At 53.2% G+C, this 25,658-nt stretch overlaps 1 protein-coding gene across 1 annotated transcript in view; it reads left to right on the forward strand.

Annotated features, from left to right (window-relative positions):
• The window catches only part of COTL1 (coactosin like F-actin binding protein 1), a 38,937-nt gene that overhangs the window by 4,094 nt on the left and 9,185 nt on the right, over positions 1-25,658 (forward strand). The window contains exon 3 of the mRNA XM_080828711.1: positions 19,473-19,630. Within this exon, the coding sequence (XP_080684837.1) occupies positions 19,473-19,630 (158 nt within the window). The remainder of the gene's footprint in view (positions 1-19,472; positions 19,631-25,658) is intronic.

Below are 25,658 nucleotides of genomic sequence, written 5' to 3' on the forward strand. Positions count from 1 at the left end.
GCCCAAACTCAGAACCCCCTCCCTGCTCCTCCCCTAGCTCTGCCTTTCTCCTTTCTTACTCTTCTTGGCGACAGGAGGCCGTCATCTCCCTGAGTGGTGATACAGATGGCCACAAGCCAGGCTGGCTTCCAGGCCTTGGGCAGAGCCATCCCTGTGGCCAGTGACTCCAGTGGAAGTTTCCAGATTGACACACACTCCTTGCCCTGGCTGGGTTCTTGTGCCCGTCCTGGACCAGTCAGGGGATTCTGGCTGGCTAGGCCTGAGTCAATGCCCACCCCCAGAGCTGGGGAGGGGGCAACCCTACCTAAATCAGGAAACCGAGTTGGGGAGGGTGGCTTCTTTTCTTTTCTTTTCTTTTCTTTTCTTTTCTTTTCTTTTTTGATTCTATTTATTTATTTGACAGATGTCACAAGTAGGCAGAGAGGCAGGCAGAGAGAGAGGGGGAAGCAGGCTCCCTGCTAAAGAGAGAGCCTGATGCGAGGCTTGATCCCAGGACCCTAAGATCATGACCTGAGCTGAGGCAGAGGCTTAACCCACTGAGCCACCCAGGTGCCCCGGGGAGGGTGGCTTCCTAAGGGAAGAGTGGCAGTGTGTATGTTGGGAGGCAGGCTGTTTCCAGAAGAGAGGCAAACCAAACACAGGTCCATTGCCCCTTTATCGCAACAATCTCTTAGCCCTTGATCTTTTTTGTCTTGTATCCATTTTAGTCCCATTGCTAGAGTAATTCTTCCTAAAGCCCATCTCTGACCAAGTCACTCTGCTGCTCCTTAACCTTCTGTGGCTCCCTTTTGCCCATGGAATTTGGCACTGGCTGTCTGCTTGCAGCTCCAGTCAGTTTGTCCCCACCTGCATCTCCTGCCCACACCCTTCTTTGTGCACCTGCAGCCTGATGATACCTTCTGATCTTTGATTTTGGAGGTTCCCTCCAGGCAGAATTCCTCTTCCCCATCTCTGCCCCCCCACCCCGGCCAGCCCAGAGTGATGTCTTCTTTATTTCAACAACCCAGAGTTAGAAGTGCTCTTGAGTCACATCCCAGCTGTGTCTCTTGCTTGCTGTGTGACCTTGGGCAAGGACCTCCCTTTCTCTGTGCCTCAGTTTCCTAGTCTGCAAAACGGGGATCCTGCCAGTGCCTACCTGACAGTGACTGGGAGTGTTAGCTGAAATAACACATTCAAAACGAGAGCATGAGCCCCTGATGCACCAGGCTGTGCTTACTGGTACTTTTTACTGTTTTTGCTTTCCTAGCTCTTCCGATGGCATTGTGCTTTCTGCGCACGCCCCGGCTCGCTGCTCAGTAGGCACACAGCTCCTAATCAGCCCCAGTAGGCGCTCAACCCCAGGCTGGCAAGCAGTAGGCGTTCAGCCCCCTGTGGACGTGTGTTAGACCTTTGGCCTCGGTCTGCATGCAGAAGGTGCTCGGTACATAAGCATCTACTGCCCGGTGGTTAAAGGTGTAGGCTGTGTTGAATGGCCTGGCTTCCAGGTCTCATCAGTTATGTGACCCGGGGCAGGTGCTCATCCTTTGCTGTAAAGTGGCCATTAGGAGGATCAAGGAAGCAATTCCACAGCAGCAAGGATGTCCTAAGTGGTCCTAAAGTGTTAGTTACAGTGATTGTCACCTTGTTGGTGGAATTTAATTGATGTGGAAGCAGAGCGTGTGGTCTGAGAGCACCAGAAAGGTGGGAGAGGGTAAAGAAACCAGGGGGAGGAAGAGGGTGCAGGACTGCATCAGGGGGCCAGTGGTACCCCTGAATTACAGCAGAAAGGGCTCACAGATCTTGTATATGTGACCAGCAGCGGCTCACACGGTCTCTGAAATCATGTTTTGTTTTGGCACCTTACAAATAATACATGTTTCTAGTAGAATGGTGAAAAAGCAAGACTAAGTGAAAAGAAAAGAATAAAAACTAGATATAGTTCAAAGTTTTAACACTCAGAAACTGGTTCATTAATTCATTTGCTCTGTTTTTCATTCATCTTCCCTCCCTCCCTCCTTCCCTCTGTCCCTCCCTCGTCTCATGTATATGAGTGGCTTCTTTGCAGGGTACTTTTCTAAGCACTGAGGGTAAATAGAGAAACAGAGAAAGTCCCTGTCCTCGGGGAGCTGATGTTTTATTGTCATTGCCAGGCCTTTCCAATGGCTACATAATATTCTCTCATATAAATGTCACATTGTTTAGTGAATTCTTTGTTGATAGACCCCAGAATTCTCCGTCGCAAGCAGTTTTATTTTGAAACGAATCCAAGCACCTGGGAACGGATCCAGTTTCGTGTTGGTGTATATCTGAGAGTCAGTGGCTTCCGAGCACCCGTGCTGGAGCCAGGCTGTCTTGCCTTGATCCGGAGCCCTGATGTGCGGTGTGACCTTGGGCAAGTCTCCCAGTCTCCCAGATTTTGTTTCCTCCTCCGAAGGATGGGGATAATGATGGCATGTCCCGCACGGCGTTGTTGTGGGGATAAATAGACATGGTACGCCGAAAGCTCGTGGGGCAGCTCCCGGCTCAGAGTCATCGCTCAGAACCATGGTTATTGTCAACGTAGTGCCTTCTTGAGAGGGGTCGCGCATCAGTGAATAGGTTGAAATAAACATGGAGTGTGGGCCGGTTACCAAAAATGGGCATTGGTGGAGGGCTCTGTCGGCATGAAGCTTGATGGGGACAGATGCCCCGTGATGTTGGCTAGAGGATGCTCTGGGAGCAGAGGATATTCCCATGATGCTTTGCCGAGCCTGGGGTCTTCCGCTCAAATCATCACTCCCAGAGAAAAGTGGGGTTTGATATTTTTGTCTGTCCAGCATCTCATCCTTAGGGTGGGGGTGGGGGGCATGGGGGGCTTTTCCTATTTTATTATGACCCTGCTCAGCCGAAGTAGCTCGAAAGAAGCCGACTTGACGCTGCACGGCCCTGCACGGAAGGCACGTGACCCAGCCCTGGCCAATCAGAGTAAGCCCTGCCCTCCGTTGACTGATTGGTTCAGGGTTGGGCCCATGTGACTCGAGTCAAGCCAATCAGCTCCATCCCTGATACTTGGGACCGAGCTCCCGCGAGAGGCCTTTTCCTCTGGGATTCGGACCTGCGGCAGAAGGAAGGGCTGGGATTTGCGAGACCCACGTATGGTGCGGAGCGAGGACCCATGTGAGGACTCAGGAGCGGAGCCAGGGATGGGGCGCGGGGCCCGGATGGCGTGGCCTAGACTCCTGGGGCCAGCCAGGCCTGGAGCTCTCTCCGGGGGACGTTTGCTGTTGAAACTCAGGCCGGTGGGGGAGACTCTTCATCATGTCTCTCTGAAAGGGCCGCGGCCTGTGGACCCGCAAGGCAGGTGACTGGGACCGGCTAAGGGAGGGAGGGAGTCCAGGCCGGACAAGGAATGCCGAAGCTCTCCGAGGAGGGCCGGCTCGGGAGCCCGGGCGGATCTCCCCTGGAGGTCTCTGCGTTGGAGGGGCCGCCGCCCGAACGTGTCCCACGGGCACCGCACCCCATGGGGCAGAGGAAGACCAGACGGCAGACACGTCAGGGATGGGTTTGGGGTTCCCTTGAAGAACTGTCCTCAAGCTAGAATGAGCCTTGGGTGCAGGTAGCGGGACCCTCCTCGGGGCTGTCAGGAGAGGCTACGCGACCGCGTGGCGTAGATGTGGAAGAAAAGGCTTGGGAAAGGGCCATCGTTGACCACGTTGACTCTCCTCCTCTCTCGCAGCCTCCTTCTCTGGTCTGTTCGACGCCCTGGAAGAGAAGCAGAATGCGTTAGTGTAGGCCTGGGCAGGGCCCCTGTGGGATGAGGTCGGCCCTACCAGGGACCGAGAGGGGCGACAGGTTGGTATGGAAAATGGAGGTGTGTTTACTGTTCAAGAAAGTATGATCTGGGGCCTGGGTGGCTCCTGATTTCAGCTCAGGTTGTGATCTCAGGGTCCTGGGATTGAGTCTCTGCTCAGCAGGGAGTCTGCTGGAGGAGTCTTTCTCACTCTCCCTCTGCCCCTCACACTCCTCTTGTGCCCACATGAGGTCTCTCTCCTTCAAATAAATAAATACATCTTTAAGGGGAAAAAAAGAAAATCGGATTTATTCTAACACTTGTTCAAGAATAGTAAGGCTGACTTCATTGAGGGGCACTGTGTGACCGTCGTAGGGACCAATATAGTGGAGGTTTGCAATAGGGGAGAGAGACCAGTCTCAATTTTACACTTGATCTTAGCCAAAAGGTGGAGAAGTGATAGAGACCAGTCTCAATTCTGAATACATACGAAGAAAAGGACAAATTTATCATCAAGGCGCCAGGGAGCAAGGTGAATGTCAGTGGGTAGGGAATTACCAAGAGGAAACGCCAGGGCTGAGGTGGGATTCTGGCTGAACTGACCTGACAGGATGCTTGCTGCAGGTGGGCCTGGCGATCAGACATCACCAGGCAGGTGATGGAGGATAAGGAACCTGACTAGATATAAGGGATGATCAGACTTGGAGCATGGGGGATCCGATTGAACTGACTTAGCAGGATTCTTGCTGAAATTGGGTAACACACAGATGAACGCAGAAGCCCAAAAGTTGAGACCTAGTTGAAAAAGAGCTCAGAAGACCAGGTTCAAATTTGGTCAAGGACAGGCTCTTGGCTGTTGCCAAAGGAACAGGGGTGGGATGCAAATGGAGAAGTCCACTTGTCCATGTGTGATGGTACAACACACGTGTAATCGGTGGTCAAGTTCTCCTGCTGTTCTGCCCTTGGATTTTTTTTCACCCTAGTGGCCCCCACACGTACAGATTTCAGAAATTTGAGAGAAGAGGTCAGGAGAGATATTGTCTTGTAGGGTCAAAGGGAATGTGAGGTCAAAAGGAAGTTTGAAATCCATGACTGTGGTTTGAACTTTGTAAAGTACTATCACTCTGTGCATTCAACACACTTTGATTGAGTACCTCCTTTATTCCAAGGACAATGCTGGGTTATGATTTTTAAGTGGCACCTTAAGGCTACTGAGCCATCACCTTCATTATTTTCTGCAATATACAATGTTTCCTTGCCTTCTTTTTCCACACGTCTGTCGCTGGGAGGTTTCGAGCCACATTGCATTGCTTCTTTGTGACATCAGATGCGTGAGCTTTGTGATGGTACATTTGGATTTGCCTCCTGGGTGATATTGGTGCTTGCTTTTGAGTTTGTGGCCTTCCCCTTCCCTGGGGAAGGATGCTACATGTCCATTTTCCTGGTCAGTAAGGTGTCCTTTGTTCAGGAAGAGTGTTTACTTCACTGAATTGAGTTTTTGTCCCTTGCAAATCCTTGGGAGTTAATGCAGACTTGTTCGAAGTATGGCTTGGGGACTGGACCAGGTGTTCCCTGCACCCCGTCATCTCCCCTCATTTCTTCACCTCATTATATTCTGATGCCCCCCCACACCTAGAGCATGGAACCCCCTCCCATAGGTCTTTGATAATTTGATTACCAAAATTAGTGGCCATTTCTTTGTCTTTATTCCACTTTATGTTCCTCTAGCATTTTTCAGTGAGCACGACTTACTGAAAACACCCTCTCCCCTCCCTGTGGTTCCCCTGCAAACTCACATACTTCTCCTTTTACGTGCCTTGTCTTTTTTTTTTTTTTAAGAGCCTTGTCTCTCTTGTTCTCACTTCCTGCTGCTGCTTCTCTTTTCCCTTCCTGCCCCAGAAGTGTGGGTATTTCCCACAGCTCCGCCCTTGATCATGGCTTTTCCTTCTCCAGGAAATGTGCCGAGTGCCTACAGTGTGCCCAGCCCCTTGCTGAGTGCAGAGTGAGCCTGCGGCCCAGGCCAGGGGTGGCTTTCTAAACCTCACGTTAGGTAACATCAACTCCTCTCCCTTTGGAACCTTTGGTGGGTTTTGCACATAAGGTCCAAATGCTTAGAGATGACGCGGAGTGCCTCTTATGAGCCCTCCAGTGCATGTCCCCAACACCCAGGGTTCTGACCTCGTAGGCGCTCAGAGGCCCAGTAGACACTTGGCATGTATCAGCACATCTAACATTTCTTATCTATGACGGGTGCGTATGAAAGGAGTAAGAAGGAGTTATCCCATTTTACTGATGAAGAATCTGACCATTTCCTTGGAGAGTCCAAAGTTGCTTGCTCAAGATGGCATAGTAAACGGACAAACTGGACTTTGAGCCCGGATCTGTGTCCAGCCCCCCCAACTTTGTTCCTGCACTGTCCTGATCTACTTTGCCTTCCTGGAGGCCTTCTATACATCCATCAGGGCCCGGGGCGGGTGTCCCCTCCGTTCAGATGCCCTCCTTGCCTTTGCGACGCTCACCACATTCAGCTTCGTGGCGAGGTCCTGGAGAGAGGGACCGTGGCTGTGGTGGTGGCCTCCTTGGTGGTGAACCCCCACCCATCAGGGTTAGCCAGCTTCAGTCTCTTTTTCCCCAAGGGTGTGTCGTTCCCTGATGTGGACCCATTATGGGCTACCGCGCTTAGCACTTTCTCGAGTCACGTCTGTCGTCTGACTCTCCTGCTGAAGTCTGAGCTCCTCGGCTGCAATCCTGGTCTCTCTTGTTCTCGGCTGGACCTTCAGCCCCTAGAGCAGCACCTGAAATTCTCCCCAGATGCTGGTTGAATATAGATGAATGAATGACCGTCCCCTACAAGGTTTGAGAGCTGAGCTCGCCCCTGGAAGGCCCGCCATCCCCCTGCCGACGGAGCAGCCTGGTGGCCCATAGGGAAGTCTCCCTGGTGGTTGCCTCTGCCAGTGCTGGCCTCTGGCCAGGGTTTCCTGCCTCAGGGCTCCCGCAGGGCTGCGTTCCCCACCCACCTAATTTTATGGGTTTGGCTTTTCAAATTCAGCTCCATGGCCTGAGCAGGGGCAGGTCCCCAGAAGCCCGTGTCTGACCTGATGGCAGGGCCGTTCCCTCAGCCTTTCATACATCATTTCATCAGTGCATTTTTTTTTAAGATTTTATTTTATTTTTTTTGACAGAAATCACAAGTAGGCAGAGAGGCAGGCAGAAAGAGAGGGAGGAAGCAGGTTCCTCGCTGAGCAGAGAGCTTGATGTGGGGCTCGATCCCAGGACCCTGGGATCATGACCTGAGCTGAAGGCAAAGGCTTTAACCTACTGAGCCACCCAGGTGCCCCATCATCAGTGCATTTTGAAATCAACTTGCTCTCCATCCTGATTTGCTTCTGGGCTTCATTTATGGTCACCTGTCTCATTTTTCCTTTGCCTTCTGTAACAAATTCCCATAAACATAGCGGCTTGCAATGATGTCATTTTATCATCTCACAGTCCTGTGGGTCAGAAGTCCAAAATCTGCCTCACAGGGCTAAAGTCAAGGTGTCGGCGGGGCTGTGTTCTTTCTGGAGGCTCCAGGGGGAGAATCCGTTTCCTGGCCTACTCCAGCTTCTAGAGACACCCGTGGCTCTTGGCTCACAGCCTCTCCTCCAACTTCAAGGCCACTAAGAATGGGTCGAGTCCTTCTCATGATGCCGTCTCTCTGGTTCTCATTCGCCTGCCTCCCTCTTCCCCCATGTGAGGACGCTTCTGATTATGGCAGGCCCACCCGGATCGCCCAGGGTGATCTCCCCACATCCAGATCCTTAACAATCTCATCAGCAAAGGCCCTTTGGTCCTATCAGCTCACACCATCACGGGTTCTTGAGATAAGGATGCAGACATCTTTGGGGGCCACTGTTTTGCCAGCCACCGTGATCTAATGATTTCGTGTAATCTACACTCTGGCCCAGTTTGGTAGGCCCCATTGTAATTCCCATCCCGCAGATGGGAAAATGGAAGCTCAGAGATGTGAAGACACTGGCCCAAGGTTGCACAGAGGCCCAGCTCTTCTCTCCTAGTGTCTGCCTCCCTGACCACCACTCCAGACACCGGGCCGCTTCCCTACACTTGCAACTGCAATTTTTTTTTTTTTTTTTTTAAATAAAGAGGGAAGGGGCACCTGGGTGGCTCAGTCAGCTAAGCGTCCAACCCTTGATTTCAGCTCAGGTCATGATCTTTGGGTCCTGGGATGGAGCCTGGCACTGGGCTCCCAGCTCGGTAGGGAGTTGGCTTCTCCCTTTCCTTCTGCCCCACCCCCTTCTAAAATAAATACATAAATCTTAAAAAAAAAAAAGGAGGGAAGACCACAGGCAAGCTCTTCTCTTCCCGCACCCCTAGCCTTATCGAGAAATAACTGATGCATCACTCTCAGGGTGAGGCATACAGCGGGAAGGTTTGATTTACTTGCACTGTGACAAGATTGCCACCGACGTTTCCCGCACATCTGTCCTCTGGTATGGATACCATAATGAGAAAGAAAAGAAATTTCTCCTTGTGATGAGAACTCTTAGGATCCACGCTCACAATAGCTTTCCATGAGCTCTTTTCTCGAACGCTAACGGGCAGACCTAAGGCCCGCATCTCTGGCCGGAGGCCCATTTGTGGAAATACGCAGCTCAGAGGCCATTTTTCTACCTTCCTTGAAGTGGCCAACCTGGGGTGGCCTCTGACAAGCAGCTCGTGATTCTGGTGCCCAGGGTAGTATTCCGACTTTACGACTTTTTTCTAACCTGATGTGCCTGAGAGGTCATCTGAACTGACTATAGCCCAAAAAGGGATGAAAACTACTTTTGGAACCCTCGTGTGCTGCTGGTGGGGAAGGAAAGTGGTGGCGCCATTGTGAAGGACAGTTCGACTATTTCTAAAAAGTTTAAACCTCACAAGTCTACCTCTTAGTATTTACCCAAGAGGAAACACCAAACCCAAACTTGGAAACACCCGTCCACACAAAGCCCTGTATATGAACATTGCCAGCAGCGTTATTCCCAGTAGACAAAAAGTGGAAACCACCCCAATGACCATCATCTCAGGAAGGACAGACGAGGTGCCTCTCTCCATATCGTGGACTATTATTCAAGCACAGAAGGAAGAAAATACTGATCCATGCTATAGGCTGGATGAATTTTGGAGACATTATGCCAAGGGACAGAAGCCAGGCACAAAAGGCCATGTATTGTATGACCCCATGTGTTCAAAGTTTGCAGAACAAGTTAAGTCCGTAGAGCTAGAAAGCAGAAGAGTGGTTGCTGGGGTGTGGACAGGGGAGGAAGAGTGACCGCTAGTGGGTATGAGGTCTCCTTTGGGGGATGATGACATGTTTTGGGATTGGACCTGGTGATCATACTGAAAACCAATGAACTGTACACTTCAAAGGGGGTGTGCCTTTGTATGGTATGTAATTGATCTCTCCGTCTTTTTTTAAAAAAATATTTTATTTATTCATTTGACAGAGAGAGACACAGTGAAGGAGACAACACAGCAGAGGGAGTGGGAGAGGGAGAAACAGGTTCCGCGTGGGGCAGAGAGCCCAGTGCGGGGCTCAATCCCAGGACCCTGGGATCGTGCCTGAGCTGAAGGCAGAGGCTCAATGACTGAGCCACTCAGGCGCCCCAGTCTCTCAGTCTTTACAACGTGTAGGAGAAAGGGGGGTGAGCAGGAGGACAGAAATCCAGCAGGGCTGCCCGGAAGCCTGTAGGGAGGGTGGGGGTTCAGGACTGGCAGGGCCCAGAGCTTGGCAGGCCTTGTAGGTCTCGGTGACAGCTCTGGGTTTTACTTGAGCATTTTATTCCTATGCCTTCTGTTCTAGAACTTCCTAGCATTTTGCCTTGGTCCTTTTTGTGGTGAATCCCCCGGTCAGCATGTTTTGCTCTGCCTTTGTTCCCTCTGTTTCAGAGCTGCCCATCCCCATGGCGACTCTCCATCCCCATGGGCCCCTCATATGCATCAGCGCCCTGGGCCCTCCACCTGCCACGAGCATCTAACCTCCTGGGTTTCCAGACTCCTTGCCACTTCCGTTTGCTCCGTGATAGTTGACCTTTTGTCTCACGGTCTAGCGTTTTTTACCACCAGTTCTGTGCTGGGCCCCATTCCGAGGGCTTTAGCTATCAGCTCTGATGAGGGTTGATATCCAGAGACCCAGTGCCCAGGGCTGGGCCCTCCTCTCTGATCCAGTGCCTGGCACGGGGCTGGTGCCGGTGATCGGTTTGTCTCATTGCCTGAAACTCTGGCTTTGGAAATGAGCACGTAAAGAAAAATAAAAAGGCGGAGATTCTGTCTTATATATTCGCATGAGCTAACAAATAAGTGAATGGCTAAAAGTAAAACACGCCAGCTGTAAGAGTGCTGGCAGACTTGAAAGCCAGGCTGTTAACAGCCACAGGGATGAAACCCACTCGTGAGCTCTGTCCCCGTCACTTAGGGGCTCCGAGGCAGAGGTGGGAAAGCCATGCCCCAATCCAGAGAACCGGGGATTTGGGGGAGGCCACTGGGACCATGGTCACTCCACGGAAGGAGGTGGAGCCGGGGCGCCTGCCTGGGTCTCCTGGCTCCCCCAGGCTGCTGAGGTTTAGAGTGTGCTTTGTTCCCCTGGGGACAGCGTACTTGGGGACATGAACACAAAAGGTAGCTAGGACCCCACATTACATATCTCTCAATAATTCTAGCAACGTCGTGTCGGTCTGCTTTTCCCATGTGCTTTTATTTAAAGGGCACATTTGTCTAGACCAGCCATTCAACTGCTCTCTGCCCACATCTGATCATTTCTGCCTGTCTGTTCACTCCTGCTCCCTGGGGGGCGGAAGCCACACTTGTAAAATCCAGGAAGGGGATTGGTTTTATTTTTCTAAGATGGCATCTCCAGTGAACTGAATGCAGCTGACAAGGGCTACTGGAAAGCTTTCCAGCGGCCATAGCAGAGGGGACCAGGGCTCTTCGTGTGTTCAGGGATCTGTACTGAGCACGTGCAGTGTGACTGGCATTGTCTTGGGTATTTGGTAGAGTAGGGGACAAGACTTCTGCCCTCCTGCAGTGTAGGGATGAGCCAACTGTAGGAGCCCTCAGGCGAGTCATTCTGAGCCTTTAAATGCTTATTTTATACACAATAATAATAAGTCAGTTATATGCTACTCTAGCCCGTGACACATCAGAGAGAGAGAGAATGACTGGTAAAGAAAGGCATCCGGACTTGCCCCCAGAAGCTGTTGCTCTCACCTGTGGCGTTCTGTCAGAATCTCTCCCCTGAGTTGTTACCATGAGCCCATTTGTCCTTATCTTGTTAGCTGGGCAAACTCTAGGTTGTCCTTCAAGACCCAGAGCACACGTCACCTCCTCCGTGAAGCCTGCCTTGATTACCACTGCCCAGGCCGAATGAGTTTCCTTCTTTCTTTGATGTTCCCATTCGCCCTGTGACACCTTGTTGCTAGGGCACAGGCGACGTTGTGTAATTTCACTTTGTTTTTGTCTGCCAGGCTAGACGGGGTATCTTTGGAGGGTAGGGACTGTGTCTTATTCAGCAAAGTCCCCCGCGTCACAGACTGTCAGTAAGTGTTTGTCAGATGACAGACTGACAGCCATGGAGGACGTAGCGACATGAGTGCAGAGCCGAGCACTACAGGGGAGTTTTGCGCGGGGACAGTCACACGCTTCCGCATCCCCAGGGTGTCCTGCTGCAGGTGCGGGAGACACTGGCTCCTCCTTGGGGGAACTGGTTATGGCCTCTGTTCTCTAAGCCAGAAGGTAGAGTTGGGTGTTGCACGCTGACTTCCATTTAAGGAAGTAAAAGTAACCATCGAAAAAAGAAAAAAAAAAAAAATCTTGGTGTCTTGTCACTGGGGGAGAGCCTTGTGCTACCCGGGTAATCTGGGTATCCGGATCAGTCCAGTCCCGGAGGGTCCTAGCCAAGTAATCATCTTGCTTTTCCTCTGGCTATCTCGTACTCCATTTTCTCGTGTTCTCCATCAAAGTAGGAAGCTGGGTCATTTGCGTTTAATGAAAATGCAGCGAGTAAGGAATCACTGGAGAAGTCTCCCGCTTCGGGGAACGAGGTCACCGACATCACCTGCACAGGCACTGTGGCCTCAAGTGCGGGGACCGTGTGCGCATGCGCGGTCTCGAGCTCGGCAGCCAGAGCTCCATTCATGCTCTCCGAGCAATCAATACAGCGGGATTATATTCCTAGGATAATGGACTTGCTTTTTTTTTTTTTTTTTCCTTGTGTTTCGTGTTTTCTAAGCATTTTTTGAGTGGGACCAGAGGTTTTTGTCATCCTCGTCGTGGTCGTTGTTGTTTTGCCCGTGCCCGGGCAAACAATAAAAATCACCTTGAAAAAGAGAGTGGGTAATATGGGGCTTTTCAGGAATGATAGGTCTCTTCTCTTCAAGGGAGGAACTGGCTGCTGTCAGCCTCAGGCCTCAGTGCCTCCCCCCCGCCCCCCGCCCGCCCCGGGCACCCAACAAGCCCTTTGTCCTCGGAGCTCCAGGGAGAATGTTTTTTCCACGTCCCAGGTCCTGGTCTGTGACTGCCTGGGCTCCCCCCACTGAGCCGCCGGCTGGAAGGGAGGGCTGTCCACTGTCCACTCATCCCCTCGCCCTGGGCAGCAGGATGCACGACTTCTTTCCCATTTCCTCTCGTCCTCGCTCCAGGGAGCTGGGAGCTCGCTTGGTGGAAGCTGACAGCTCAGCTTTTTTGGTGTGTGGGTTGGTTTCTTCCTTTACCGAACCTTGTTTGCATAACTTCTTAGGGAGTCTATATAAGGTAAGGTCAGCTTTAGAGCAAGCTGCAATCCTGTCTTGCTCTGGGGCAATTTCCTCCCTGTGTCTCCTTCCCCTTTCTTTTGTCTTGCTCTGAAGTTCACTATTGGGTGGAAATTATGAAATGAGGTGCCTCTCTGTCTCTCTCTGTTGCCCAGCAGGTGTGCAGTGGTGCCTACTGTGTGCCTGGTGCTGTGGGATGTCACAGTGACCGGACAGATAGGAAAGTAGCTCAGTAGATCCACAGGACATGCACAGAGTGGCTACCCTGGTGGTTAGATCCTGATTTTTGCTTATTTGCACTGATGTGCTGATTCTTCTCTACTCCGTGTTCTGTGTGAAATGGGGAAAAAAAGTGTTCAGAGCATTTGTAAACAAATGTAAACAGTTGTAAACAAAACCCTCTGGGTTTTTGTCCCTTTCCATCCAGGGCTGGCTTCAAGGAGAGGCAGAGGGGAAGAGTAGGGTCCCATTTGGGAGAAAGTGGGGGTCCTTAGTCAGTGTGGCCTTGCATGGGGTCCACCCAGGTGAGAATGCTGGGTGGTGTGGTCAGAATCTTCCTCTCGGTGATTACCTGAGTGGAGGGAATTTCAAGTTGGGGTGGGAGGGGTGGGAGAGTCCTTGAGAGCTAGGTGGAGATTCTGTGCCATTAGCAGTTTTTGGGAAAATACGGGGCTGCTTGTTCGGTGGCTGCAATGGTCCCAGCGAAGTCTGACTCCTCCTCCTTTTCTTCCTCTGTTCCCATGCCCTGTGTGGTCGTCTCCCCTCTTCATGTCTCCTCCCACACCCACCTTGTCCTAAGTGCTTAACATCACCCACCAGTCCTCCTTCCATCCCGTCTCTCGCTTCTGAATCCCTCCTGCTAGTTCAGCCCCAGACAGAGCTCAGGAGGGATGGTGAGGAGGAAAGATTGTCAACGGGAGAGAAAGGACAGAAACGCAGGGTGGAGAAGGGGGTGAAGGCAGGAGGCGTTGTGGAGGAGAGAATGAAAAGTAACCACAGTGACTTTCTGGGCACCTACTTGGTGCCAGGCTGTGCCAGTGAACTTGGCAATGAGGGCCTCATGTTGTGTATTAACTTGCTCAGTAAATGAAGGCAAGGACCTTGCAGGGAGAAACAGGACACGGAACCAAGCAGGCCCTGCCTGGCGTCTTTCCATCCTGAGCTGGCGGGGCGTAGGGCCACGGGAGCTCTTTCACACCACGAGGCCTCCAAGACCTCCTAGAAGGTCAAGTTCTTTTGAGAGTGAGGTTTATTCATGCCGTGTGAATGACTAAGACATTGGCTGGGTGGGAAGGGGCGGGTGTCCACAGCCTGGACTCGGGGCCGAGGCCTGATGTGCAATCAGCCCGGGTTCTGAACTCCCAGTGCTGTCCAGAGGACAACTGGTGCTGGCATGGGCAGTCCTCAAGGATGGCGCTCCCGGCCTTGGTTTGTTGCGGGCTGATGTCTCCTCCAAGACGGGGTTCTGTGTGATCTCATGATGCATTTGTGATTCCTTGTCAGTGATGTCTCATGTCTTTTTCTTTTTTTTTTTAAAGATTTTATTTATTTGTTTGACAGATCACAAGTAGGCAGAGAGGCAGGTGGGGGGGGGCAGGCTTCCCGCTGAGCAGAGAGCCTGATGCGGGGCTCAATCCCAGGACCCTGAGATCATGAACTGAGCTGAAGGCAGAGGCTTTAACCCACTGAGCCACCCAGGCGCCCCCATGATGTCTCATGTCTAATGGACGATCCAGAGGTGACAGAAAGGACCCCTGCTACCCCGTGCCACGGCTCTGTAGCTCTGTTCCTAAAGAGAGCGCTTCTCTTCCTTGGACTGTGGGATTTGAGTGAGGGAGAGTCTTGGGGGGACTGTCCTGATGGTCTTTGGTGATGAGATACTCAGGAGTCCCGCCTAGATGCCTCTAAGTCTGTAAATTCTGCCGTGGAGAAGCCAGGCCATACAGGAAGCTCCTTTTCACGATCACTTCCTCAAACTAAAAGAAGTGTGGGTGGGAAGGAGGGGGTGGGCTGAACTCAGGGCGCTTCAGCTTCTCTGCCCTTGAGAACTTCCGTTTCACCCCTCCCCTGCCAGGGCAGGTGTGGCCTCCTCCCTTCCCTGCTTTCTCTAGATCAGTGCTTCTCGGGCTTTGGAGGCCCCAGAATCCCGCAGGGGCACGTCCTCCCAGAGTCGGTGAATCAGCAAGTCTGGACCCCCAGCGGCCACAGTCCCATGGTTTCCTGGGGGCTGCTGACGCTGCTGGTTCCGGGGGGCCCTGCTCTGGGAACAGTGCTCCAAAGGGCAGGGAAAGTGGGTTCTGGCTGCTGACTGCATCAGCATTCTGAGCCTCAGTTTTTTTAGCTGGGAAATGGGCTTGGGAGCAGTGTCGACCGCATGGAGACGGTCTTGGGGTAAAGAAATGTGCCAACACATGTACGCGCTTAGAACGGTGCCCGGCATGTTGTCAGTGCTCAGTAAACGGCTTCTGTTATCCTCAGGACCCTCGTTTGTCTAATCTGCCCGCCCCAGTGCTTAGCATTGTGCTTGGCACTAGTAGGTCCTTGAGCAGTGCTCGCAGAGCAGTGCTCACAAACAGGGGCCAATGACTATGTGCCTGGGAACGGCCCTGCCTTTAAATGCAGAGGAGCGAGCATAAGCGTGGTGGGTGCACAAAGCTCAAGGAGAGGGAGAAGCAGGGAGGCCATGGTCGGGGCTGGCGGGGCTCGGAGGCACTGAGGCCGCCGCCTGGGGCAGTTTCAGCAGAGAGGTGAGGACCCAGGAGCCACGCCCAGCACAGATCCCATTTCCTGTAATCCTTACCGCTGCCTCCAGACTGTGCAGATGGGGACACGGAGGTTTAGAGCTCTGCGTGCATCTGGTCCAGGTCACAGAGCTGGCGTGAAGGAGGGGGTGCTTCTAATGGATTCCAGAACTTGGCCTATCAGCCTGGGTGCTGGGGAGCAGAAGGCGGAGGGGGACTAGCTGAGGCAGCAGCTGCTGTAGACGGCTGTGCAGAGGTCTGGGCCCGGCTCCCCCCACCGGGGTTACCCGGAGCTGCAGGCCCAGCTCCCGAGCCTTGGGCTGGGAAGATGTGCCGTGGGCCCTCTGGGGACTGAGCAGCACCATGAGGGTGACAGGCGTCCCCAGTCCCCATGCCCTCGCGGCCAGCTGCCATCATAGTGCACACACACACAGGGGCGTGCACACACATCCAGGCACACACGCGAGCAAGTGCACACACATGCGTTCTCCCCGTATACGATGCGGCTCCACTCTGCCTTTCTGGTGGTACACCCACGTTTTCCTGTGTGTGAGCGGGGTGCCCGCAGGAGAAAAGGGAGGGGAGGGCTGTTCTCCACTCAGATGCTGCATGCGTGTGTTTTGTCAGCCGCATTTGCCCAGAAGCAGGAAGGTGGCCCAACTCATGACTAAGAACTAAAACTTCCCCCTGCACCAGCCAGCTAGAGGTCAGAGCAGGCGCGAGCCTCCTTCAGGGTGAGTGGGGGAGAGAGGCTTCAGGTCGCGTGGGCAGCTCCAACAATGTCGCTCCGACAAACCCATTTTCCCTTGCAGACTCAGCTGACTTTTCAGTCTGGGGCCGTACACATTTGTAAGCATAACGTGACTCTTGGATTTTCAAAAACGTCAGCAATCATGTTGGCCACAGCATTGTCAGATAAGCGCCCAGCAGCCACCCAGGAAAACCCGTCCCTCCTGTCAGTAGAATGTAAATGACATTGGGGAAGGTCCGCTGCCGCCAAGTTCCCCGTGCCCTTGGTTGGGGGGGTGGGGATGGCGGGACTCACTTCTTGTGTGTCTATCTCATGCCTGGTCCTGGGCTTGTACATGGGATACACGGTTTGCAACTTCCCCACGTGGAGGCTTTGGCCAGTGATGAGGCGCTGGGGATCCAGCTGCCGTCACAGGCACCCAAGCCTCCAGGCTTCCAGTGTGGGGATGGGAGACGGAGTGGTTCCCATGGAAACAGGCTGCCTTGGCATGAGCAAGTCGGGAGGCTCCCAACGTGCGGCCCTGCCTCCCTCTCTGATCAAGGCAGCAATTTCATTAAACACCTTGCCACGGCGTCTGGGTTTCCTCCACCACGGCCGTGCAGCTGCTCAGAGGAGCGTGCTGGCTTCCCGCGTGCAGCTCCGGAACCGGGGGAAGGGGGGGCTTCCCCCCAAGCCGGCTGCACCAGCCACGCGTGGCTGCGTACGTTCAGTTCCCCCATCCTGCCACCCCGTTTCCTGCGCTCACTGCCCACCTGGCAGCTCCGTCCCGTGGCCGCAGCTTCACGGAGGTGTTCCCACCGTGGCCGGGCGGGTTGGGTGCACAGTGTTCCTGTTTAATCCTTGCAACCGACTGATAAGGGAGGTGCAGGATCACGCCAACCGGGAAACCTCCCAGACGTGCTGCAGCAGGTGAACGGATGAGCAGAAGGGGGCATACCCATACCCCAGAGTCTTATTCAGCCGTAAAGGGGGGGACCGATGACGCCAACGTGCTGAGAGAAAGAAGGCCACGCATTGTGGGCGTCTATCTACATGGGATGTCCCGAGTAGGCGGATCCAGAGGCAAAAGGCAGATTCGTGTTGCTTCGGGCTGGGTGGCGGGGCAGGGGAAGGACTGTCATGGGTAGGGTTGGGTCGCAAAGCATCGTGAGTGTACTCGATGCTGCGGAATTGTACCCTGTAAAGTAGTTACAAGGGCGAGCCTTCTGTTCTGTGACCTTAACCTTTTACCGTGACTTCTTTTTTAAGAAAAGGAAAGGAAGGACCAAAAAAGATCACCCCATTTTACAGACAAGGCAGCTGAGGCTCAGTGCTTGGGGATTAAAAGTCCGAGTCCTTGAGGATAAGAGCTGGAGCCCTCACCCTGTTGGGGAGTCCCCGGACTTCTGCTTCCTTCCCTCCCATGGGCAGTCTGCCACCAAGCCCTGTTGATTTGGCCTGTGAAATGTCCCTGCGACTGTCCTTCTCTGTCCCCACTGACCCCCATGGTCCAGTCCCACAGTGGGTATCCGCCAGACTCCTGTGGCCGGGCAGACACACCCGGGCCACCCAGGCTTACCGTCACGAGTCACCTTGGGCCCATCCCATGACTTCTGAGCCACATCCGTGACACAATGAAGTGCATGTTGATGAAGACGACAGTGGTGTCCCCTCCCCTGTGGCCCACCTCACGGCATCATTATAAAGCCCACCTGAGACAGTGAAATATCAGTGTGTTTTATAAACTGTGACTGGTGATTGTGACCCGTTTCCTTTAAGACATCAGTGCCGTGGAACTGCCTGGCCTGGACCGCAGGGTCCAAATCAGGAGCCTGGGGCTGCCCGAGAGCTGTGTTCCTTGGCTCCCTCAGGTGCCCATGAAACGGCACGGGTCATAGGCCAGGATGTGCTCAGGCTCTGCTGTTTCCAGCCAGGCAGCGACCTTAACCAGCTTTAGATGGTCTCCTTTATACTCAGACGGCGTGGGGCCTTGGGTCTTGATGTAAACCTCTACGCTGTGTGGGGTTCAGCAGGGAGGCACCTGGGAAGTCTAAGGAGGAAGATGCCTTGATTTAAAAAAAGAAAATACACAGAGAAGCCCCCATGTGGTCCTTGGACTCACAGATCAGCGTCACCCAGGAGCCCATCCGAGATCTGTGAGGTCTGAATGTGCATTTTGGGGAGATGCCCAAGTGATTCAGAGACACACACAGATGCTTGCACAGCACAGCTCTCCACTCTCTTTGGGGACTTGAGAAATCCTAAAGGCAGTAGCTAGAAGCCCTTTGAGAACAGAAGAGCTGAGCCGAGCAGCTAGCCAGAGGTGAACAGCCCAAAGCTGGTACTGGGCAGCCGTCTCCCGTTAGGGACAATGATGAGCTCTCTCCAATAATGGCAATTAAAATACGGACTATTTAGGAACTAAGCTGAGCACAAAATGTTGGTGGAAAATGCAGAGGGTCTTGATTCGATGGGGACACAAACTGCCCAGAAGTTCATTCTCAGCTGGGGGCAGTTCCCCCTCTGAGAGGATGCGGGGCAATGCCTGGCCACATTTTTGGTTGTTGTAACTGGGGTGGGGGGCTGATACTGGCCTCCAGTGGGTGGGGGGCCAGGGATGCCATTCAGGAACCGTGCCTTGAACGAGCTAGTCCCGACCACTAAGAGTGGTCCAGCCCCAATAATCAGGAGCGCCAAGGCGGAGAAACCCTAGCCCATCCTGTGGGAAACACACACTCTGCAGGGTCACTCTAAAATCTCAAGACCGTCGCTAATATTTTTATAATGTGTAACAGTGGCGGGCAGTCGGAAGGGACAATAATGGAAAAAAGCGTGGTAATGAAACAAAAGATGGATGGAAGTGGACCAGTGGGACAACCCCCCCCCCCCAAGGCCTTTTAATAACAACAGATCCGTAACACGTAACCAGCAGGACACACCCAATGGAGCCATACTCAGCATTCTTTATCGCGCTAATCATCCAGCCACAAGCTAGACATGCCCAGTGGCCCTAGAGACATATCCCACGCCAAGATCGGGGCCACCCTGTCCCTCCACCATCCACCCCCCATCTCGGTTCCCATTCTGAGCAGCGCCTCGGGGGATAAGACCTGAGGAAGGTCTTGATAAATCAGACCCAGAATCTGAGCCTTCCTTGACCACGTGAGGGATTGGGGGCGGGGAGCTCGGGGTTAATGGCCAGTGAGGCCTGTGTTCCCACACCACCGTGGCCTTGAAATGCCCACGTGGCCTCGGGAATGTCACATGCCCCTCCGCTCCCAGCTGTGAAATGGGCCTCGGAACCTGTGGCGCCATTGCCGGATTGCACGAGGGGACGTTGGCCAAGGTCAGTGTTGGGCTCCTGCCGCACTGCTCTGGGAGCATTCTGGCTCATGGCTGCTTCTTGGGAGCAAAGTCTGGGAATGTTCTCACTGAGCACGGTGCCCTGTTTTTGCTGTTGATGACAGATGACGTCCGGTTGTTTGCCTTCGTGCGCTTCACCACGGGGGATGCCATGAGCAAGAGGTCCAAGTTTGCCCTCATCACGTGGATCGGCGAGAATGTCAGCGGGCTGCAGCGAGCCAAAACCGGCACAGACAAGACCCTGGTGAAGGAGGTCGTGCAGGTTAGTGGTCTTGGATCCTTTCTGGGTCTGGGCGGGTCACGTCCCACAGAGATCACCATCCCCAGGGACAGGGTGGGCTGGGTTGAGCTCCTAGGATGGAAAGCAAGCCACGCCACATCTCTGGATCAGAGCCACTAAGGACATGTTCCCAGGGCTGTTGGTGGGGTGCGGGCGGGGGGCAGTAGCTGGGTTTGTGATCGTGACCACCACATAATGGAAACGTGGCCGCTGAGGGCCTACCTCTGGGATGGGGGAGGTGATTCGTGAAGAAGGGGGCTGGAAGGATGACCAAGGTGGTGGCCTCTGCCTACTTGGATCACGGGTGATGGTGGCTGACTTCCAGTGGTGGCAGTGAGGACACGACGGGAGACTTCGTGCATGTCCTCTAACCGGGGTCTGGCACACGACGGGTGCTAGTAAAAACACCTGCACTCCCCAGCCCTTGCTAGGTTAGTAGGAAGAGGGGTTTTACCCCTGAGTTTCCTAAGTTTTACGTAGAGGGCTGGTCTGGATGTAACAAAATTTGATACCATCAGAAACGTCCAAGATGGTTCGTGTGGGGCGAGGGTTTGGGGTCCTACTAAAAAGAGAAAGTCTGATTTCCAGAAAGATAAACCGGGAGGGAAGGGAGGTGAGGAAGAGTTCTCTCCTTCCAAAGGGTTCTCCCTTTTGCAGAAGGGTTTCTCAGGTCAGAGCGCGGTACGGGCTTTCTGAGGGGGTAGAGATGATCTGCAGCTGATTGTGGTGATGGTTGCACAGATCTGAGACTATGTGAAAAGCCACTGAATTGTGAGAACCAAAACCCGAACAAACACAAGCCTGGGCCGTATGGTTCATGGTATCGTGGATTGGCTCCTGGAACCAAAAAACTGGTGAAATCGGAACCAGGTCTGGAGTTTAGTTAATGGTAACATTTCCGGGTCGGCTTCTCCGTTGTGCCAGCTTAGCACAGGAACGTACGATGCTAGCCAACACGCACATGGAGTGTGGGGTGTGGGGGCTCCCCTGCTCCCCTGCTGTCCCTCCTGCAGCGTTTCCGTAGGTCTAAAATTACCCCACAAATAAAACTTGGGCTTAAAAAATCATGTTAGGAAAGAAAAAAGACTTCCCATCCTTGCATTATCATGGCATGTCTTTTCCATTCTTCCTGCCAGCTCTGGGGGCGGGCTCCCCCCACCCCTGCACATCTCAGCCCGAATGTCACACTCTAGGTGGGCATCACCCCCCACCGCCCCCACCGACGTAATTTCATAAATGATGCGGCTGCAGTCTTTGTCACGAGCGTTTTTCTGGTGGCTGAGTGTGTGGTTCGGTGTACTGGTGCACAGTAATGTACTCAGTGTTCCCCTGTTGTTGGCCTTTTGGGCTGCTTCCAGTTTTTATTTTTATAACTAATGTTCCAACCAACATTTTAATACATGCAGCTCCTTTGTCTTTCCCACTGAATTATTTCTTTAGGATACGTTTTCAGGAGGCGGGGTTCCCAGGTACGAAAATCATTTTTAAAAAGGTCTGAGTTATCAGCTGGTCTTCTCTTGAGCGGGTTAGCACCAGGTCTGGGAGACAGCAAGTGTTTATTTCATAAATGTCATGGGGTTCCCATCCTCCCCAGCATCCCTGGCTAACACCCCGGTTCTGGAGAGCCCCCTACTCAGCCCCACGGGCTGTGTTTCTCCAGGTCCGTTTGGGGTTTAATGGTTACCCAGCTTTCAGGGCTCTCCTTTGTGGGAGCAGAAAGAAATACCCGAGTGCCTGTTTCGGGGCCAAAGGTCTCCTGCTGAATGCCACCTTCCACGCACATTCCTCTTCCCGTTGGCCAACCTGGACCTGCGCCTTCGTGGCCAGCAGGGGAGGGAGGGCGTGTGGGGACAGAGCGCTCGCCAGTGGGACGGTCTTTTGAATCTTGCAGGTCTCCTTTTGTCTTTCCGTTTAAAAAATTATGGTAAAATGCAGTGACATAAAATTGCTCATTTTCCCCATTTTCAAGCGTATGACTCAGTGGTGTTAAAGCACAGTCACAGTGTTGGGCAACCACCATCCCTATCTAGTTCCAGAACGTTTCCTTTCACCTCCAAAGGAAACCCCATCCCCATGAGCAGGCTGCAGAGTTCCTTTCAGGTCTAGAACTCGGCTCAGTTTGATTGAGCGGGCCGGGGCCGAGGCTGATCTCGGGAAATAGAATTCTTTGGTGTGAAGTTTCACTTGGGACTGTTGGTTATAATCCATTTGTCTGAGCGCTCAAAGACCTCGAAGCCAAAAAGGGGAATCGCGGGGCTTTCTAAAGTGGGAAGCGCACAGTTTCCAGACTTTAGGTGTGGCTGGATCCAGGGTTCCGGCAGTAGCTTCCTCTCATCTCTCTTTTCTCTGGGTCTGGCTTCAGTGGCCTCTGTACAGCAGCAAGGGTCCAGGCTATGGAGGTTTTTCTGGGTCTTGATCCTGGGGAAAAGGGAGCCCTTGGTGTCAGTCATTCCCTTAAAAGGACCCTGATTGGCTCAACTTAGGTCACATGCACATCCCATGGGCAGGGAGGCGGGACTTCATGATTGGCAGCTCAGGCATGTTCCCAGGTGTGAAAGGGATGCTGGTAGATGGAAAGGGAAAGTCACCCATGTCCACTGGGGTGGGGGAGCTTGGATGCCCTCTCGAACTGCAGGTGCAGTGAGACATGTTTGACCTTTACCTTTTGCCTTTGTCACTTCTGCATTTAAAAGGGTTTATTATTGGGGCAGCTGGGTGGCTCAGTGGGTTAAGCCTCTGCCTTCAGCTCAGGTCATGATCTTAGGGTCCTGGGATCGAGCCCCAAATCGGGCTCTCTGCTCACCTTCCAGATGGGCCGTTCTGGATTCTGTAGACTGTGGCCCATAGCACTTCTCCGCCTGCCTCTTGCCATGATTTCCACGTGAAGTAGAAGTGGGTTGCCTATCAGATTGCCAATAACCCCCCAGGTTTTATTGTAATGAAGCAACAGACCCACATCCTGGTACCTTGCATGAAATGGAGTCAATAGAAATGGACGTAAGAGACCCTAGAATCCGGAAAGGCCAGTCTTCATGCCCCCCCCCACCGCCGCCGGGCCGTGGCCAAGTCGCTTTCCCTTCCTAGGCTGTAGTTTCCTCATCTATGAAATGAAGAGTTGAGCGGGTTGACTTGCTACGTCATGTTCCGTTTTGACACACTCGGAAACGTTTTCATTTAAAAAATGTGGTGCATTTGTCTAGGGCGACGTTCCTTTAAAGGAGCCTCGGCTAACTTTGTCGGGGGAGGGCAGCTCTTTGAGCCAGCTGGTGTGGGTTCACCTTCCAGCTGCAGCACTTGCTGGCCACCTTGGGTATATTGCTTACCTTCTCTGGGCCTCAGTCCTCTGAAATCCAAAACGGGGGTAACGCAGTGTCTGTCTGCCTCTCACAGTTGAGCAAATAGAAGGAGGTGCTTGGAACCACGTCGGGTAAGGACCTGGACATGGTAGCTACTATTGTTCCCAGCTTCCCCTTTTTCTTTTCTTTTCTTTTTTAAGTTTTATTTATTTGACAGAGAGCGAGAACATGAGCAGGGGGTGCAGCAGAGGGGGGGAAACAGACTCCCCGCTGAGCAGGGAGCCCGATGCGGGGCTCGATCCCAGGACCCTGAGATCATGACCTGAGCTGAAGGCAGATGCTTAACCATCTGAGCCACCCAAGAGCCCCCTGGCTTCCCCTTTTCGACAAGACCTTGAGGCCAACTCTCCATCTTCATTGTGCATTATTTCCTTAGGAGATGATAAGTCTGTGGTCGAGCCACGTGGCCTCATCGGCCTGCACATGGCTTGGACCGGAGTCCCCACTATCAGCACCACCAGAGGTCCCGGCCTTGCTCACCCTTGTCACTGCCGATGCCAGCCGGTTCATCCCTCCCCCGGGCCTGCTGTCAGGTGCATTAGCAGATGGGGAAACTGAGGCCTGGGGCATTGCTAGGACTTGCCCCAAAGCCCGGGCTCATAAGCAGCAGATCCAGCCTGGAGCCCAGAGGAGTTCAAAGTCAGAAGCTTTCACCGTGGGTCTCTAGGCTGTGCTCTGTGCCAGGCTGAGAAACTGAGATGGGTCCATGGCCAGGGGAAAGCAAGACAATCACGATGGGCTTCCGGGCAAGGCGGGCTGGACAGTGGTGACACCCAGACCGGGGTCCGTTGCGGAGGGAGGGGGTGCTCGGCCGGATGGACAGCATGCCTGGCTGCCCCACCCCGCCTGTCGCCTGCCGCACAGAAGGGCCCGGCTGGTGCTGGGGACAGAACACCCGGGCCATTGTTCCGGCGCCTATGCGGGATTACGGGGACAATGCAGGCCCCATTGCTAGGGGCCTGCTGTCTGGACTGGCCCAGGCTGTCTTGATTTAGAGCAGACTCCGTCCATGATGCATCGTGCTGGCCTTGCAGAATGGCTTTATTCATGTGGTCCTTCTATTTATTTTTTAACACCTTTTGAAGGCTCGCGGGGTGGGGAGACCAGAGGGTCCGTCTCTGCTTTCAGCCTTGGGAAAGGAGAGCAGCCATGTTGCCCCCAACAAGTAGCAGAGACAGGAAGGATGGACGTTTCAGTGACAGTGCGGAACTAATGGCTTAATGGGAATTCTCACGGCTTCTAAACCCCAGGACTGGGGTCAGCGTAAATGCTAGACCTCCTCTCACCCCACAGGGCTGAGACGAGACATAGCTAACCCTCCAGCCAGAAGGGCACGTCTGTGCACCGCTGTGCTAGTAATGCACATAACAGTAGTTTGATTGTGCCCCTGCCATGTGCTTGGCACTTTGAAGGACGTTCCCCTATTAAAATCATTAATTTTTTGCAACAAGGCCGGTTCTATCCCTATCCCCATTTTATAGATGAGGGGCCTAGGTCCCAGGGAAGCCAAGTCACTTGCTCAGGGTCCCGGTGCTTGGACATGGCGGAGCTCTGCCTGGCGCCCAGACCACCTAGTCCCAGAGCCCCAACATGGTCACCTGTCCCTGCTGCCCATTTCCAGAGTCCTCAGCACCAAGAAAATGTTCTGAGGCCACATGCGGTTTAGAAACCCTACCTCTGTCGATTCACGTGGCCCATTAAAGGCTCTGAGAAGTTGTGTGGGAAATAAACCTCTTAGATTTATTTTTAAACTTACTCCGTCTTCTTGACGGGAGGGCCTTTAAAATAAAAACTAGAAATGGAATATCATTGCTCAGCACTTGATTTAAGAAAAAAAAAAATGCTGCTGTGTCAAATGGAAAAGATCATGGGCTTAAGGGGGCGTGAGGCCCAAGTTGCTCTCCTGGCCCCTTCAGCCCTTTGCTTCGGGACCTCAGGCAAGTAGCTTTATCTTTCAGATCCGTGAAAAGGAGAGTGTAAATTCCCATGGTGCTGTTGGAAGGGTTAAAGAAATACAAGGGGTGGAGAAAGGGTTTCTCTATTTGGGTGACTGGTGAACTTCTGTCCATCCTTCAAAACCTTCCTTCTTGGTGAAGGTTTTTCCATTCTCCTCCCAGCCCCCTTCAGAATCAGCCGCTCCTTCTTCTGTGTTTCTACTATGATCCCATGAATGATAGATTTCCATGAATTATAAGTAAATGACCCTAGAAGATAATCTCGAGGGCAAGGACCATGGCTGCTTACAGAGCACCCTTGTGCCTAGAGGAGTACGAAAACAGGTGCTAAAAAGTGGAGAAACGAATCTGTTCACATAGGCCTCAGACTGTCTTACTTTTTGCATATTCCTAGGACAGAAGAAGAACATTCCTAAATGTTCAACAACGGGTCTTGGGATTGTATTAAATTGTGGAAACCGGTTACATGCAGGGAGGGATTTGGGGGCGGACTGGAATTTCCAAACACTGTGCCTCTGTTCCTGTAGCAAGCAGAGGTGCGAGCTGCCTGGGTCGGCCGGGAGAACTCACACTCGTCCGTGTCATGAGATCTCTGGGGCTGCTGCCCTCCCTTCAAAGTGTTCGCTGCCGCCCAGCTCTCTGGGGACCTGGTACTCTGGGGACTGGCTGTGGCTGCTTCGAGGCTCTCCAGAGGGTGTG

This window comes from Martes martes (assembly GCF_963455335.1).
Source record: "Martes martes genome assembly, chromosome: 17".
Classification (NCBI taxonomy): domain Eukaryota; kingdom Metazoa; phylum Chordata; class Mammalia; order Carnivora; family Mustelidae; genus Martes; species Martes martes.